Source organism: Cynocephalus volans, chromosome 4, assembly GCF_027409185.1.
Source record: "Cynocephalus volans isolate mCynVol1 chromosome 4, mCynVol1.pri, whole genome shotgun sequence".
NCBI lineage: Eukaryota > Metazoa > Chordata > Mammalia > Dermoptera > Cynocephalidae > Cynocephalus > Cynocephalus volans.
In genome coordinates, this window is record NC_084463.1 from 13,685,781 (window position 1) to 13,704,031 (window position 18,251).

Here is an 18,251-nt window from a genome sequence, read left to right on the forward strand (position 1 = left end):
AATCAGCGGCGGGTGCCGCCGGCCCGGCCCGAGTAACCCGCGCTCGGGGCCAGCTCCCGCACGGAAGGCGAGTGGCTCCGGGGGACTTAACTCGCCGGATTCCGCCACCCCGAATCCTCGGGGCACGTTCAACAGGGTCCCTCCCGGAGGTTTCCTCTTCATGGCGTCCTCTGAAAAGGGCATCTCGGTTTCGACCTTTAAAAACACCTCCTTGCTCTTCTTCCTCTGACTGCCATGGCCCCAGTTCTCCCTGTAACCTCCCCAGAGGGGCTACTGCCTCCACCAGGCCGCCTTTCTTCTCGCGGTCGGATCGCCCCTTTTCCCTGCGACCCCCGAGAGTCGACCTGGGGTCTCCGGCAGCACCCCCGTGCCGCGGGCGGCGTCAGCTGTTGCCGCCAGAGGGCGCCGTCGGGGGCGGCTCGGCGCCACCGCGGCCTCTCCTCTCCCGGACCGAGCCTCGCCCCCTCCGCTCGCGCCGCCGGAAGTGGGAGGTGTCGCGCGCGGCTGGCGCTCGACCCCTCCCCCCGTGGTTCGGCCACCCCCTCCCCCTGCTCCGCCCGCTCAGGTGCGTCCCGTCCCTCCCCCCCTTTCCTCCCGGGGGCGCGGTGCGGGAGGTGTGTGCCGGGCGGGCGTGCGGGGAAGTGGCTGCGAGGCGAGGGGAAGGGGTGGGGGTCGGGGCGGGGGGCGTGGATGGTACTGTGAGGATGGGGGCGGGGGCCTTGGCCTAGACGTGGGATGGGGGCTGGCAGTGGGGTGGGGGGCCGAGGGGAAAGTGTGAGGGAGGTTCTGGATGGAGCAAGTGGCCAGCTTAGCAGCCCCCTATTGAGGGTAGCCATGGCCACCCGGCGCCGCTTACTCCCATTGTCCCCTTCCCGTCCGTCCCCCGTTCTCCCCCGAGGACCCATCGCTCCCGGCGTCGCCACCTCGCTGGTGGTCGTCGTCGAGTTGCGGGATTCTCTTTGGCACACTGGATAGTCCAGCCAGAGGTACCTGGCCCCCCCTGCAACCCCCCCCTTGAGCTCTCTATCTACCGAGTTGCATGTATGACCCTTGCCCTGAGGTCTTCTTTACTCGACATCGAGGAACCTCGACCCTGGGCCCTGTTGGAAACAGGATGTTTGCACCTGAGGGGGAAGTAATGGAGATTTGGGGCCCATTTTTCTCCCAGAAGCTTTGTGTAATGAGGGAAACTGACGCATGGAGGGTGTCTGGGCTGTGATTAAAGTGTTGACACAGCCCGGTCTTTATATCTGCCCTATACATTGTTCAGGGTTCAGGGGTATATCTGTGGTGCTATTAAAATAAAAACAAGAAAGTAAACTAACCTTACATTCCCCCACCTCGTAAGTATTTTTTTTTTCTCACCGTAGAAGGCCAAGAGTTTGTCCTACAGCCTGAAGGATGACCTTTTGATCTAAAAAAAAAAAAAAGGCATCTGTCAGGGTTGTCTTACTGTTATTACCATGTTTTTCAGCTTCTCATTTTCATGCTAGAGTAATCAAGATTCCCGTATTTTTTTGCACCACTGTAGTACCTCTGAAAAGTGTGTACTTTGCTCAGTCCCTGGGTATCAGACTTTTCCCATGTGTGGGGAACACACTGACAGTAAAAGTTATATACTGGGATTGCCTGATATTGTGTTACTTGTTCTCTTATATGTAGACACTTCGAAAAATTTCACTTGAAATTTCACTTCAATTAATGGATATTGCTTTTAATGGAACAGCCATAAAGTGATTTTAAAACATACGATATTATTGATACTAGGCCCAAAAATATATCTTTTATTATTGTTATTATTATTATTATTATTTATTTATTTATTTTTTTAAAGATGACCGGTAAGGGGATCTTAACCCTCGACTTGGTGTTGTCAGCACCACGCTCAGCCAGTGAGCGAACTGGCCATCCCTATATGGGATCCGAACCCGGGGCCTTGGTGTTATCAGCACCACACTCTCCTGAGTGAGCCGTGGGCCGGTCTCAAAAAAATATATCTTTTACGGGCCGGCCCGTGGCTCACTCGGGAGAGTGTGGTGTTGATAACACCAAGGCCCCGGGTTCGGATCCCATATAGGGATGGCCAGTTCGCTCACTGGCTGAGCGTGGTGCTGACAACACCAAGTCGAGGGTTAAGATCCCCTTACCGGTCATCTTTAAAAAAAAAAAAAAAATATATATATATATATATATCTTTTATAAATGATGGTAGACAAGGTAGGTATGTGGACCATTTGGAAAATTCTCACAAACTGTGACCTACTATTTTAAATGACTGCATTTGTGCCAAAAGTGAAAATAAAGGCTTTGCACAGTCTCCTAGATATTTACATAAATATAGTGACTCCTGAGGCTTGATGCCTACTGAGACCTATTGCCAGTAGTGGCTCTTTTAATATCCTAGTACAGAATACTTTAGGTATTTTCTCCTAGAGCTCAAGTTTTCTTTGTGTTTCCTTTCTGGAACAACTCTGTTGTGTGGACATTCCGAAGGGGAAAGATAGATTTATTTTAAACTTTTGAAACCTGTAGCTTGTAATTTGTTTCTGAACGTACAGAGCATGATGGCGGCGTCTGAGGTAGCTGGTGTTGTGGCCAATGCCTCCAGTCCTCCGGAATCCTCTTCTAATTTATGTGCTTCCAAATCAGATGAAGGTCTCTCAGATGGTCTAAGGTAATGTGTGGATTCTTGACTGGGAAGATTCATTTGGGTAAAGGGCTTTCAAGATGGGCTTCTGTAGCTGGTATTTCCTCTTTTTGGTTCTGATAGCACTGCATTAGATTAAGCTTTTTAAAGGTAGGGACTGCCTGATCTGTGTTTGTATTTCTGGTATACAACACAGCATCTGATACTCATCAGGTATGCTAAATGTTTGTGGAATAAATAGAATACAGGGGATCAAACTCATCAAAAGTGCAAATATTTAAAAAAACAAAAAACGAAACTATATTAGGGCTGGTCGGTTAACTCAGTTGGTTAGAGGGTGTTATTGATAACACCAAGGTCTAGGATTCAATCCCTATACCAGCCAGCCACCAAAAAAATAAAAAATGCAGATATTTCCCTACATTGTCCTACATGGATTTTATCTTAATTTAACCATATGTTTGTATATCATACTTGTATATATAGGACATTTTATATTATATAGATAGATATGCATCAATATATGTGTATCTATACATATATAAACACAGATATATGTGTGTATCTATCTAGATATCTTTGTTCATATGGCTTACTGCTTTGTGTATACATTTTACCTCCTATCTAAACTCTTGAGGGCAGGAATTGTGATTATCCAACCTTGAGTCTTACACTGGCTTGTAAGTACATTGTTATGTACAATGTTGAACTAAATTGACTGTGTATTCTACCTCAACTCTTTTCTGTAGTACCTGGGACCTAATTCGATAGATAATACTATACTAACAGTTTTATATGTATTAACACTTTTAATCCTCACAACAATCCCAGGAGGTAGGTGCTAATATTATTGTTCCCATTTACAGGTGAGGAAATTGAGACACAGAGAGGTTAGTAACTTGCCCAAGCTTTCTAGTCTATGCTGGAGTCAGGGTTTGAACCCAGGCTTGTTTAACTCCAGAGCACTTAATAAATATTTGTTTAAAAGAAGAGATGTTTGTTAGTGAAGGGGTAATGGGGGAGAATGTTAAGTAAATCTGACCATAAATTTGGATCTTTATGTTTTCATTTTGTAAATAAAATTGACCATATACTACTGGTAATAATAATAGCGGCTAAGATTTATTGAGTGTTTACTTGAGACAGGCACTGTACTAAGTATTTAGTATGCATTATCTCATGTAATCCTTATAACAATCCTATTAGGTAGGTGTATTAGTCCGTTTTTGTTGCTTATAACAAAATACCTGGAACTGGGTCATTTATAAAGAAAAACACTTACTGCTTACAGTTTCTGAGGCTGGGAAGTACAAAGTCCATCAGGTGGTGGCTAAGGTGACTCAGGGGTCTCATGTTGCAAGATGGTGGAAGCAGAGAGGGCAGAGAGAGAGAAACTCTTCTCTCTCCTTTTAAAGTCCTAAGAACCACACCCTGACCACCATTTTTAATCCATTCACTATTGCAGGGTCCTAAAACCCAATTACCTCTTCAAGCCTCCATCTTTCAATTACCATAATAGGATTTCCCACCCTCTAAACAGGCACAATGGGGGCTAAGTTTCTAATACATACAACTTGGGGGACACAATTCAAGCTTCAGGGAGTTTTGAGGGGACATAATTCAATCTACTACAGTAGGTAATATTATTTCTGTTTTATGTATGAAGTAACTTACTTAAAGTCAAACAGCTAGTAAATAGTAGAATCAGGATTTAAACGCAAGTACTGGATATGCCAAAATTTATAATTAAGTGCTCTCTCACCCCCTCCACCCCCACCCCCACGCTCCACAGTTAATTCCTAGAAGGAAGGATCAGCTTAGAGTATTTATAAAGATTCTCATATCATGAGATACTCACTCAATTGTTTTATTTTGAGCAAGTGGTATTGAGGAAAGAAAGACACATTGACTTGAAGCCTCAGTCAGTGCTAGTTTGAGATGCTTAAGGGCGTCAGTTGACTGAATCAGTTAAAGAAATGGGAGGGGGCAAAGTAACAACATAAATTTAATTCTTGGTGAAAAACTTACAGTTGTGAATGTTGGATGAAATTGTAAATATGTTTTAAAGATCTCTTAAAACCAAAATATTAAATGGCTGTGACTATGACAAATGACATGACTATCCCAGTGTTATGCATATGTATACTTGCTGTCTGGTGTAAAATTTCTATTGACAGTTTCTTTCTTTCTTTTTTTTTTTTTAAAAGATGACCGGTAAGGGGATCTTAACCCTTGACTTGGTGTTGTCAGCACCACGCTCAGCCAGTGAGCGAACCGGCCATCCCTATATGGGATCCGAACCCGGGGCCTTGGTGTTCTCAGCACCGCACTCTCCCGAGTGAGCCATGGGCCGGCCCCCGACAGTTTCAATTTTGGATTCAAAATTGTCTGTACTTTAGACAACTTGCAGTGAAGATGCTATATTTTGGAAAACTGTTGAAGAACCTAAAAAGCAGTTTTGGTCAAAGATCTGTATAATGAGTTTGAATGAAAATTATTTTTGTGAAACAGGAGAGTGGAATAAAAACAACATTTCCAAGTTATATTTTATTTATTAGGTACTATGTGTAACTAAATTAGTACATGTAACCAAGTTAAAAAAAATTTTTTTTTAAAGATGATCAGTAAGGGGATCTTAACCCTTGACTTGGTGTTGTCAACACCACTCTCTCCCAAGTGAGCTAACCGACCATCCCTATATAGGGATCCAAACCTGTGGCCTTGGTGTTATCAGCACTACACTCTCCCAAGTGAGCCACGGGCCGGCCTAAATTAAATATTTTAACTAACATTAGGCTATTATAGATATCATTTATATCCCCAAAACTTAATCAAATTGGTCCTCAAACATTTTTTCAATATTCAGTCATTTATGTTTGGGTATTTATTGTAGACTTTCTCCAGAACCCAGATTCTTAACCATCAAGCTATACTACCTGCATATGGGGTAGAAATCATAGGATAGAAACTAAGTTCTTCATTCTGATAGTTGGGGTGGCTTGTATAGCCTAGTTTTGTTCTTCTAGTGATTATGTTGAAAGTATTATATGCTTGATCCTCTTTAAGACTGGGTGAGAGAGAAACTTTTTATCTTATGTTTTTGATAGCCCCAAAGACCCTGCACAGAAGCAGAAGAACTTGCCTCTGTCGAGTGTAAGTAGCCAAACGATAACCAAGGAGAATAACAGAAATGTCCATTTGGAACACCCAGAGCAGAATCCCGGTTCATCAGCAGGTGACACTTCAGCAGCGCACCAGGCGGTTTTAGGAGAAAACTTGGTAGCAACAGCCCTTTGTCTTTCTGGCGGTGGGTCACAGTCTGATTTGAAGGACTTGGCCAGCACAGCAGGAGAGGAGGGGGACACAAGCCTCCAGGAGAGCCTCCATCCAGTCACTCGGTCTCTTAAGGCAGGGTGCCATACAAAGCAGCTTGCCTCCGGGAATTGCTCTGAAGAGAAATCCCCACAAGCCTCCATCCTAAAGGAAGGTAGCAGGGACACAGGCTTGGATTTACGACTTGTAGTGCCTCCAACAAATGGGGTTGAAGGAGTCAGAGTGGATCAGGATGATGATCAGGATAGCTCTTCTCTGAAGCTTTCTCAGAACATTGCTGTACAGGTCAAGTATCAAGTTTCTACTACTAAAATGAAATTTGGGGGGTGTTTTGAGGGTAGGAGACATTTCTTCATATTTGATGGAGAACTACTCTGTCTCTTTTTTTTGCTGTCAGTCATCATACTATTTTCATACAGTACCATGCAATGACTTCATTCTGGTATTCAAAAAATAAGAAAGCCGGTAGCCAGTGTCTAATCGTATGGCAAGTAGGAACTTTATGGCCTACATGTAATCTCTTTGCTGAGTAATTGATGAGTGCAGGTCATCAGCATTTATATTTCCCATCTTTGTCCTTGCAGGAGGAATCCTTGTTAATTCTCTGACCTACATCTTAAGAAGTACAGTGTATCCTGCCTTCTAGTGACTGGTGTGCTTTGTTGTAGGAGGAAGTATGGGCATAATAGATTGTAGGGGACAAAATTCTCATCTCAGACTTGATGCTTTCTCTCAGTCAGTTGTTGGGTTTTTTTCAAGTTATTTTGTGGGATACATGATCGATGCATTGTGTGGATGTTTATGTCCCTTTGCCAGATCTACATTGCTCCTCTTGCTATGTAGCTGATAAGGGGAAAGATCAAAAAGTTTGCTTCTTAGCTACTTGTGGCAGATTTCTAGGTGAAAGTACTAGAGTAATTCTGCCTCTTTTAAAGTGTCTCTGAGTAGTTTTGAATATAATTGTTTCTTCCTTTATAGACTGACTTTAAGACTGCTGATTCAGAAGTAAACACAGATCAAGATATTGAAAAGAATCTGGTAAGTACTTAAACTGTTATTGTTGTTATATGAAACCTTCTTAAAGCAGAAGACCTAGAGGCATATCATCTCAGTTGGGAAAGGTGCAGGAATCTTCATACAAAATCCTTGACAGTCAGCTAACTTCTACTTGATTATTTCCAGAGAAGGGGAGCTTACTACCTCACAAAGCAAGCAGCCTGTTGCATTTTTCAAAAATAGTTTTTATTGTTAGATCTTATTCTGAGATAAGGACAGAACCTGTATAAATTCATGTATAGCTCTCTCTTGCATTTTTTGGAATAAATCTAGTTCCTCTCTTTAGGGCTACTTGTTAGCCCTACATATATTGAAAGTTTTTTGAATGCCTTCTGTACTTATTCCTCAAGTCTAAACTTGTCCAGGTAGAACATCCCCAGATGTTTTTAGCATTCTTCTTTTCTTCATATGATATTTTTTTCAGTCCTTTATCATCATCCTGTTTACTTTCACCTTGACATGTTCCATTTTATCAATATTTCTTTAAAAAAAAAAAAAGTGATCCTGGGCTGGCCGGTTAGCTCAGTTGTTTAGAGTATGGTGTTATAACACCAAGGTCAAGGGTTCAGATCTCCATACTGGCCAGACACCAAAAAAAATTAAAATAAAAATAAAATAAAAGACTTAAAAAAAAAAGTGATCCTATAATTAATTCACAATACAGTAGATCTATTAGTTTTTCTCATCTTAGACACTATTTCTTAAGCTTACATTAACTTATTTTGGCAGTCTTGTCACACTTTGAGCTTTCGGTCAAATTCCATCAAGTCTTTTTTTCATGTATCATTTACTTGTGTCTTTCTCATTTCATCCCTGGATAGTCGGTTTTTAAAACTTGGATAGAGAACTTTACATTTATCTTTGTTAAAATGGTCCCATTGATCTATCCCAGGCATTTTGTGGCTAAAACTTTCACCCTTTAATTGCATAGTTACATAAATGTATATTTTTTAAGAAGAAAGCTAATCCTGGGAAAGGTACCCTAGCATTAGAAAGAGGTCTTTAGGGTAAGATGTGTTAATTGAATGGAGAGCAGTATAAAGAGGAAAAGTGCTTTTAGCAACCAGATAAGAAAGTGGATATTTGGTTGGTTCAAATTGAAGAAATTGAGGGGTGGATGGAAAGAAGTAAGTTATTGGAGTACATTAATCAGATAAAACCAATAAGAGTCTTTAAACAGAGAGTAGCAATTCAGGAGTTATTTATAACAGGCAGATAGAGAAGAGAGACCTGATGGAAATGGGCTGGGTGGAAATCAGGGTGGAAGAGAATCTCAGGGAAAGGGGGCCGGGGGTTGTGGCGGGAATCACCTTTTCTTGAGCACTTACTCTAAGCACTTTATACAGAGTACTTATTTTGTCCTTACAGTAGTAAGCTGGGGTTCAGATGAGTAGATAGCAGCTGAAGGAGCCAGCGGAGAAGGCATAAATAAGCTTTGCATCATTCTGAATCAGGGGTGGAGACCTGGCAAGCCATTGGGCCAAAAAAGGCCCAGGGTTATATTTTGTTTGGCTATATTCTTTTGATTGGTGGTGAGGCCCACATTCTGTTGAAAAGGCCGTGAAACTAGGCACATATTAAGATTGGTGGCAGTATTAAGATTGGCTTTGTATGCATTTATCGTGAGCGCCTACTACCTGCATTTGAAATTGTTACTCCTGGTCCTAGGAACCAACTAGCCACTGATGAAACAAAGCAACAGGTATAACAACTCTTTGGCTCATTAAGATAAGATGAATTAGATCAAGTATACTTACTGTATGCCTTTTAGTTATCTGTTTGTATGTACTAATAGTATGTACTTGAGACTTCTTTCCATGATACTAATGTTTTTTTCCTTATCCTGTGTTTTTCTAAAGATGTATCATGGACATGAGGGGGACAAAGAGTTGTGTTTAAAAAGAAAAGAGTCCTCTAATCTACTGGTTTCATCTATTGCTTCTGAACCTTTCTTCAACTTTTTATGGGCGAGGGTCCTCTTTCAGAATCTTTTGAAAACTTTGAATTCTCATCTTAGAATTCACACACACACATCAATTTCAGGGAGCTCAAAGATCCCCTAAGGGCCATCCATAAGAACCCAGGTTCAGAATCTCTGCAAAGATGCGATGCTAAGGAATCAGCTGTTTGGGAGCCTTAGTCACATTTCAGTACGTGGACTAAGGACTAGCTTATGCAAAAGCTAAAGTGCCATTTTGAGAGCCTTTTGTTTGTTTGTTTTTGTTTTTTTGGCTTTTATTTGTGAGCCTATTTTTTATGATCGTGTATGTTTTCTCTCATTTACTTTTAAAACCTCTTTTCTTTGGAAATAGTTATACTTTAATGAACAAAGTCAGTTTAATGCTCTCAGTTTAAATTTTATATGGGCTGTTTTATACCAAATGTGTTTTAATTTGACCCTCTTTAAGTTTTAGTTTCCCTGTGAGAGGTAACCTTTGCTTTCCTAGATTTACTAATACGGGGAGGCAGAGCTGAACTGTGGTCCTTGGAAACCTCACTTCTAATCCCTACTTTATATGAGAGCTTGTTGAGTTGCTCAGTCTGAATAACAGATTCCCCAGACCTCCGTAGTGGATCTTTCAGTTTTCAGTGCTAATAACCTCTAAGGAATCCTATGCCTGGATGCGTTTTGAGTAGGCAATCTGTTCTTTGTTTTTGCACATTCTTTCTTCTCTCTCCTAGTGGATAGTAAAATGCCTCCTTCATCTTATCTCCTGGAGCAGGGGTTGGCAAACATTTTCTGTAAAGGGTCAGGTAGTAAGTATTTTAGGCTCTGTGGGCTATAGGGGCTCTGCTGTAACCACTCCACTCTGCCGCTGTAGTATGAAAGCAACCTATAAACCAGTGGGTATGGCTGTGTTCCAGTAAAACTTTTATTTACAAAAACAGGCAGTGGCTGGGCCGGCCCGTGGCTCACTCAGGAGAGTGTGGTGCTTATAACACCAAGGCCATGGGTTCGGATCCCATATAGGGATGGCTGGTTCGCTCACTTCAGAGAGTGTGGCGCTGACAACACTAAGTCAAAGGTTAAGATCCCCTTACCAGTCATCTTTTTAAACAAAACAAAACAAAACAGGCAATGGCTGAATTTGGCCCACAGATCATAGGTTGCCACCCCTTGCCTTCGAGCAGTGTTGTTCAGTAGAACTTTCTGCAGTGATGGAAATGTTCTTTATTTGTGCTTTTCAGTATGGTAACTACTAGTCACCCGTGGCTTTTAAGTACTTGAGGTGTGGCTAGGCAACTGAGGGTCTGGATTTCTCTATTATATTTTAATTAATTTAAATTTACACAGCCACATATTGGCCAGTGGCTACAGTATTGGACAGTGCTGCCAAAGAGCTTTGCACAATGCCTTGAACAGGCATTTGGTGAAAGTTTCTAGTGATTAAATGGGGAGATAAACTTTTCTCATGTTGTTCCCAATAGGATAAAATGATGACAGAGAGAACCCTGTTGAAGGAGCGTTACCAGGAGGTCCTGGACAAGCAGAGGCAGGTGGAGAATCAGCTGCAAGTTCAATTAAAGCAACTTCAGCAAAGGAGAGAAGAAGAAATGAAGAATCACCAGGTATACTGCTTATATTGAAATTGTTAATGAGTTAAACAACAGTCTCTGATCAAACTTTAATTTTGTTTCTGTGTTAATAGAAATAAAAAAACAGTATTTACGTTTTAATGGTTATCATAGTAGAATTTTAAGGATGAAAAGAACCTTTGGAGGCATCTTGTCCAAACTCTCACTCCTATTTTAGTTCAGAGAGAAAAGTATTATTTATTTAATGTATTTTGTTGATATAATTGACTGTCTACCTGGAAAACATTTTATTATATTCCTGTCTCATATAACATTAAAAAATGTAATTCTGAGTAGATTAAAAATCTGCATATAAAACTTAGGAAAAAAAAGTTAAATTAGAAGAAAATTTTGGGGCCGAGCCCCTGGTGCACTCAGGAGAGTGCGGCGCTGGGAGCGCAGCGACGCTCCCGCCACGGTTCGGATCCTATATAGGAATCGCCGGTGCACTCACTGGCTGAGTGCCAGTCACGAAAAAAAAAGACAAAAAAAAAAAATTTTGGAGAATATGAAACCTCAGATTGTAAGAGGTTGCTTTAAGCAAGAGAAAAAACCCAGAAGCCATAACAAAAAAGATTAATCAATTCAATTATATAGTTTTAAATGGTTGGTATGGCAAACAATACAAAAATCTGTTGAAAAATTAATATTAGACTGATAAAATAATTGTAGTATCTCTGACAAAGGGTTTAATATCTATAACATTCTGAGATTTTTACAAATTCATGGTAAAAGTCAATCTAGAGAAAAATTAGGAAAGGTTATTGCGTTACTTTCCTATTGCTGCTTATATAACAAATTACTGTGAATTTAGTGGCTTAAAACACAGATTCATTATCTTACAGTTCTATAGATTGGAAGTCTAACATGGGTGTCACTGGGTGAAAATCAAGGTGTCATCAGGGCTGCATTCCTTTCTGGGTGCTCTAGAGGAGAGTATGTTTCACTGCCTTTCCAGCTTCTAGAGGCTGCCTGTGTTCCTTGACTTGTGGCCCCTATCCCTCATCTTCAAAGCTGGCAATATTGCATCTGTCTGATCTAGACGTCTAGTCACATCTTCCTTATTACAATTGCAAATTGTTCTACACTTTTAAGGACTTAATGTGATTAGATTGGGCCCCTCCAGATAATGCATGATAATCTCCCCATCACAAGGTCCTTACCTTAGTCACACCTGCAAAGTTCCTTTTGCTAAGGAAGGTAATCCAGGGATTAGAATGTGGACATTTTGGTGGGGGCGGGTAGTGTATTATTTTGCCTACCACAGTTATAAACAGTAATTTCACAGAAGAGAAAAAGCAAGTCTATTATGAATATATGAGAAGAAGCTCAGCCTCACTGGTATTCATTCATTCATTCAGCAGGTCTTTTTTTAGTGCCTGATCTAGGCTCTAGAGATTTAGTGGTGAACAAAACACAGTCTCTGCTTTTACTGAAGGCTTATTCTAGTTGGGGGAGACAGTAAAAACAATAAAGAATGGAAGTTAATGAAATGAACATTACAGTTGTTAGATATCATTCCTTTTTCTCCTTCTCCCCCTCCCCCAAGAGAGTGACAAAAACGAGATAAGTTGTCAAGGGCAAGGAAAAATGAACTATTTCAGAGATTATTGATAGAAGTGTAAATTGTCATGACCTTTTTGGAAAGGTTATTAGGAATTGTCAGTTAAAATTTTAAATATATATATATGAGGGGTCTTCAAAAAGTTTGTGGAAAGATTTGTATTATCTTTTCACTCTGTTTTTCTATGAATTTTTTGAAGTACTCTTATATACTTTGACCTAGCAATCTCATCATTAGGAGTTCTTTTACAGAAAGAAGTATGAAAGTGTAGACATACAGAATATTAATTGCACTATTGTTTAAAAATTAATTAGATTAGATTAGAAATGTAATTACAAAAAAATTGGAATCAGTCTGATGGACTTTTAACAGAATGGTTGGATAATTCAGATATGTGATATCACATTATGTAGCTATTTTTAAATTAGATCTATATTTATTAACAGTATTTTCATGACAAGTGAAAAAATCAGGATGCAGAAAAATGTATATAAAATGACCTTATTTAAAAAAAACAAGAAAGCAAAGAAATACATACATAAGTACACATGTGGTTGTGTGAGAATGGAGAAAGATGTGAAAGTGTGATGCAAAGCAGTTAACACATTGATTACCTTATGAGTGGAGGTGGTATGAAGGCAGGGGTGACTTAATTTTTATCACTTTTGTATTATTTGACTTCTTATTACAAATACACACGCGCGCGTGCACACACACACACGGGGGCTTTTCAAAAAGTTCATGGAAAGATTCGTATTATCTTTTAATTCAGTTTTTCCACAAGCTTTTTGAAGTACTCTTGTATATTTTTTGTTGTTGTTAAATAGTAAAAAAATCAAACAAACGAAAACCCCCCGTACATAATAAAGTAAAACCAAGTGAAACAGGACCATATTTGTTGGATGTAACAAAATCCCACCTGGTGCAAGAACGCCTTTCTCAGCAGGTGTTCTTGGCAGGTGTTCATTCAGCCTTTATTTGAACACCAGTAGTGGATAGCTTGTTGTTTCACAAGGCAGTATATTCCATTTTTGAACAGTTGTGATTGTTAGAAATTCTTTCTCCTTTTGAGTTGAAATCTGCATTACTGTAACTTTTTCACTTAGGTTTGAATACTGGCCTTTGTAGCTAGTCATCAACCAGATTCTTTCGATTCAATTTGAATTCACTAAAGTCAATAAGTGAATTTGTGATAGTTGAAAATGATGTTCAGATAAAAGAACTAACCTATTTCCTTTTTTATTTGTGTGTGACTATAATTTGTGGGACTCAGGAGATATTAAAGGCTATTCAGGATGTGACAATAAAGCGGGAAGAAACAAAGAAGAAGATAGAGAAAGAAAAGAAGGAGTTTTTGCAGAAGGAGCAAGATCTGAAAGCTGAAATTGAGAAGCTTTGTGAGAAGGGCAGAAGGTAAATTACAGTATTAAGAATAAAAACCCTGCATGTATGTGTATATATGTACATAAGAGGCCAGGCCCATTTGTGTTTGTAATTTATTTTCTTTTGGACTAATTTTAATTTTAATTTTTTAATTTATATTTTTATTTTTTTGGTGGCTGGTCAGTATAGGGATTGAATCCTGGACCTTAGTATTATCAGTACCACGCTCTAACCAACTGAGCTAAGTGGCCAGTCCCTAATTTTTATTTGAAAAACAAGCATGCAAGTAAAAATTCTCCACTGACTTTAGCTTTTTCAGTACCCTACATTAGACTTAATAGAAAAAAGTTTCAGAGATTCATAAATACCTTGAAATAATAGTTAATTGTTGGGTCCCAAGTATGGTCAAGATTTTGATATGCATCTAACACCTATTTTGCTTGCTTTATAACCTGATTTTTTTTACAAGTTCAGGCCATGAAAACACTTTGAATGACTATGTTATTCAGCACCAAGAGCAAATTTCAAACAATAATATTGTAAGCTATTTGTGAAAGAATTATTTAGTGGATCTGTGTCCTCTTTTGGGTACTCCAGCTAGAGCTGGGTGGGCGTAGAATTTGGGCACATTCTCAATTTTCAAGTTTCATAAAATGAACTATTTGGAAATCAAAAGAGCAGTGAATACTGTGATGATTTTACTTAAATTCTATTAAAATGCATTTCATCTATCAAGAAAATCTTGGCTTTTGCTAATGTGTCAGAATGCTAAGTGGAACTCATTTGCTGAATCATTTTCCATGTCTGAAAGATATTAACTGTGGAAGTGCAACATGAGAAAGAATGTTTGGGAGAAGGCCTATGGATCAGTCAGTTGTTCTATTGAGAATCTGATGATACTGAATGATTAGAAGATGAGCCAGTTGTCTACGATGATCATTTTCCAGCAATTATGAAGAATGTACTTGGAGCAGTACACTATCCCAGGCATTAACAATCAAAACGTCTGCTACCACCCCACAACAACATGGCCCCTGTCATCGTCTTCACTGTCTTTGTAGGGAAGATGAAGCATAGGAAGTTGGGAAGATGAGTCTGTAGTTTTATTCTAGTCCCGTGAAAGATTTCCTTTTGATGTGCAGTCTTTGGACTCTTTATGTATCTCTATCTTCTTTTCCATCTCATTGAATAGCTACAGATGGTGATTGATACTAACAGTTTTGTTGATTATTTTCTTGAAGATCCAACTTTTTTTTTTAAAGTGTATGTCATGAGTGTCAGGATGATGTTTTCTGTCATTCTTTCTGTTAAATATGGGGTTAATTTTTTCACAAGTGGGGGGAATAAGTCTTCTGTGTGTGATTTTGTTCTAGGTTTTGCTTAGCATTCCATCATCCATAGGAACTGTGGACAAAATGATTTTGGTCATTAAATTAATTATGTTGGGCTGCCATGACAATACCAAGACTAGGCGGCTTAAACACAGAAGTTAATTTTCTCATGATTCTGGAGGCTGAAAGTCCAACATCAAGATATTGGCAGTTTAGGTTTCTGGTGAGGCTTCTCTTTTTGGCTTGCAGACAGCTGTCCCCTCTGTGTTCTCACATGGCCTTTCCTCCATGCACGCACACTCCTGGTGTCTCTTCCTCTCTCTCTCTCTCTCTCTCTCTCTTTTTTTGTGGCAGCTGGGTGGTATGGGAACGAACCTGTGACCTTGCTGATGAAAGCCTGCACTCTAACCAACTGAGCTCACTGAGCTAACCAGTCAGCCCCTCCTCCTCTTTGTGTAGGACACTATTCCTATTGGATTAGGGCCTCACCCCTGTGACTTCATTTAGCTTTAATTACCTCTTTCAAGGCTCTACTTCAAATACAGTTACATTGGGGATTAGAGCTTCAACATATGAATTTTGGGGAAAAAAATTCAGTTCATAACAGTCATATTTCCTGTTCATAGCTCTTTCTTTCATTTCATTCAGCTAACATTTATTGAATAGCTACTATAAGCCAGACATCATGGGCCTGGAGAATAAAAAGTCCTCAAGGAGCTTACTGTTTATTAGGGGAGATAGCTAAATAAACCCAATAATTACAAAATAGCATAATGAAACTACAATAGTGATCTTATGAAAGTGTCTAAAAGAGGCGTGTAACCCAGACTGGATAGGGGGAGTCAGAGAGGGCTTCCCAGAGGATATGATTCCAGAATTGAGTCCTAAAAGGTCAGGGGGTAACATGACCACCAAGTACAGTGCATGAGCCTTGCTTTGATCCTGGATTAAACAACAAACGAACAAACTATAAAGGACATTTTGGAATAATAGGAAAGATACAAATATGGACTACATATTACGTAACATATCAATGTTAAATATTTTGGGTGTGATTATGGTTTTGTTTGATTATTTGAAAGATGTTCTTATTCTTAAGAGATACTTTCTGAAGTTTTAGGGGTTAAGTGTCACAATGTAAAGTAAATGTGGCAAAAAGTGTAACAACTGATGAACCTAGATGAAGGGCGTATGTTTATTGTATTCTGTTAACACAATTAACTTATGTTGGTTTGAAATTTTCAAAAAAGTTGCAGGGGAGGGCCGGCCTGGGGCTCACTTGGGAGAGTGCGGTGCTGATAACACCAAGGCCACGGGTTCAAATCCCATATAAGGATGGCCTGTTAGCTCACTGGCTGAGCATGGTGCTGACAACACCAAGTCAAGGGTTAAGATCCCCTTACCAATCATCTTTAAAAAAAAAAAAAAAAAGTTCATGGAAAGATTCATATTATATTTTCATTCTGTTTTTCCACCAACATTTTGAAGTACCCTAGTAGAGAAGAATTAGCTAGGCCATAAATGGGAAAGACATTGCAGGTAGGGGGGCCACAGACGAGAAAGAATAATGACTGAGAAGTGAGGTAGAGGAATGAGGCTGTTGAAGGGCAGAAGCCAAATCAGAAAAGGCTCATATACTGTGTTAATGAGTTTGGGTTTTTTTCCTGAGAGTGAAAGATACCGAAGGATTTTAAGGGAAGAAGAATATCAAATGATGTCATTTGCATTTTAGATAGATCATTTGGGCAGTTAGCAAACGGTTTGGAGTGATATAGATGACCAGTTAGGAGACTCATCCTGTTGGAGCCTCGGTTAGAATAATGGTGGCCAAGACTAAAGTACTATCTGTGGGGATGAGAGAAGTGAACACGTTTGTTAAGACATCAGGGGCAGCACTGTTTGATGTGGGTGGACAGGAAAGACTTAAGGATAATTCCCATATTTCTGGCTTGCAAAATCAAGGAATTAATGGGGTTCTTTTATAAGATGTCGTATCCATCTTAAAAGTTTCAACTTAAATTATGCCTCCTTTGTGAAATCTTTGTTAACCATTTCTTCCTGAACTGAAACTGAACTTTTTTGGAAGTAATTTATTCTCTTGTGTTCTCTTACACCACTTAGCTCAGTGCCATATAGTCTGGAAATTATTTGATAAGTATTTGTTGGATCATTGAACTGGAAATTAGGAGAATTTCACATGCTTATTATATAAAGATGAATTTACTTAATAGAAATCTGCTAAGTGCTTTGTAGTACGTGGAGGTAGTAACTCTTGCTTCTACCATGTATGAGGGTACTTCAAAAAGTTTGTGGAAAAATAGAATTAAAAGATAATATGAATCTTTTGATAAACTTTCTGAATGACCCTGTATTTCAGTGTAATTGTGATTTTTCAAGAAGACAACCTGAATTGACCAAAAATTAAAAGATCAAACGTTTAGTTTAGTCATGTATTCAACTTTTTTCTCCTGGACACCTGGCTGTTTTGTCAGGGAATTTGTCTTGCTTTTGTGGGGACACTTTCTTGTTCCCAGCTTGTATCCTTCAAGGTTATTGCTGGCATTAGAAGGCTCTAGTGCTCTTCTCGGTCACTCTCTGCCTTTAACAGTGACTTATTGAGAATGGCAGCAAGTAAGGCTGATGGTGAGCTTGTGATTTTTATTCTTTTTTTTTTGGTGGCTGCTGGTACGAGCTTATGCTTTAAAGGACATCATCAATTGATTTATATTCTTATAGATGTATCTTGGGACAAGTAGCATAAAAACTGCAACATCAAGCGAGGTTCCTTTTTTTTTTTTTAATCTTCTGAGCTTGCCTGATGAACTCATAAGATAGAGTGACAGGTAAGAAAACAACTGATCAAAGGAGTTATTGTTGGGAGCATTACTCTGGATGTGATATTAAGAGTCTATTCTAAATTAAAATCAACAGGGTACAAGAGGATTTGTTTTAGAAGTTTCTCATCAAATGCTGTTGTGTTTAAGTGGTGTGCTGTGTAGTCCCAATAGCTTGTGTAGCAATCAACAAATTTCGTGAGTGTTTGTTAGGTGGAAAGCAGTAAGCTAGGCAGTCACAACATTCTATATTTTGACCATAGCCTTCAGTCCTTCTAGCTTTCTATCTCATTCCCAGTAAATCCAGTTAGACCATATCAAGACCTCTTTCTTGTTCAGTTAACTCACTCTATTTTCCAACCAGTCTGTCAGCTCCCTGGAAGGATTTCTTTCCTTAGCTTGCCTAGACTTATGGTTCATTACTTGAATTACTTGCTTACCATTACCATCACGTACCTTGATGCCTTGTACTTTGCATTTCATTTTTCCCTAGTACTTCAGTGCTGGGTCAAGTCAGCCACCTGACC

General features: G+C 39.5%; 1 protein-coding gene across 1 annotated transcript in view; it reads left to right on the forward strand.

The window, feature by feature from the left end:
* Positions 1-492: 492 nt before the first annotated feature.
* RNF214 (ring finger protein 214) overlaps positions 493-18,251 on the forward strand; it is a 41,030-nt gene continuing 23,271 nt past the window's right edge. Inside the window, exons 1-6 of the mRNA XM_063095684.1 lie at positions 493-565; positions 2,559-2,674; positions 5,755-6,265; positions 6,959-7,018; positions 10,466-10,606; positions 13,450-13,589. Coding sequence (XP_062951754.1) covers positions 2,562-2,674; positions 5,755-6,265; positions 6,959-7,018; positions 10,466-10,606; positions 13,450-13,589 — 965 coding nt within the window. The 5' untranslated portion in view covers positions 493-565; positions 2,559-2,561. The remainder of the gene's footprint in view (positions 566-2,558; positions 2,675-5,754; positions 6,266-6,958; positions 7,019-10,465; positions 10,607-13,449; positions 13,590-18,251) is intronic.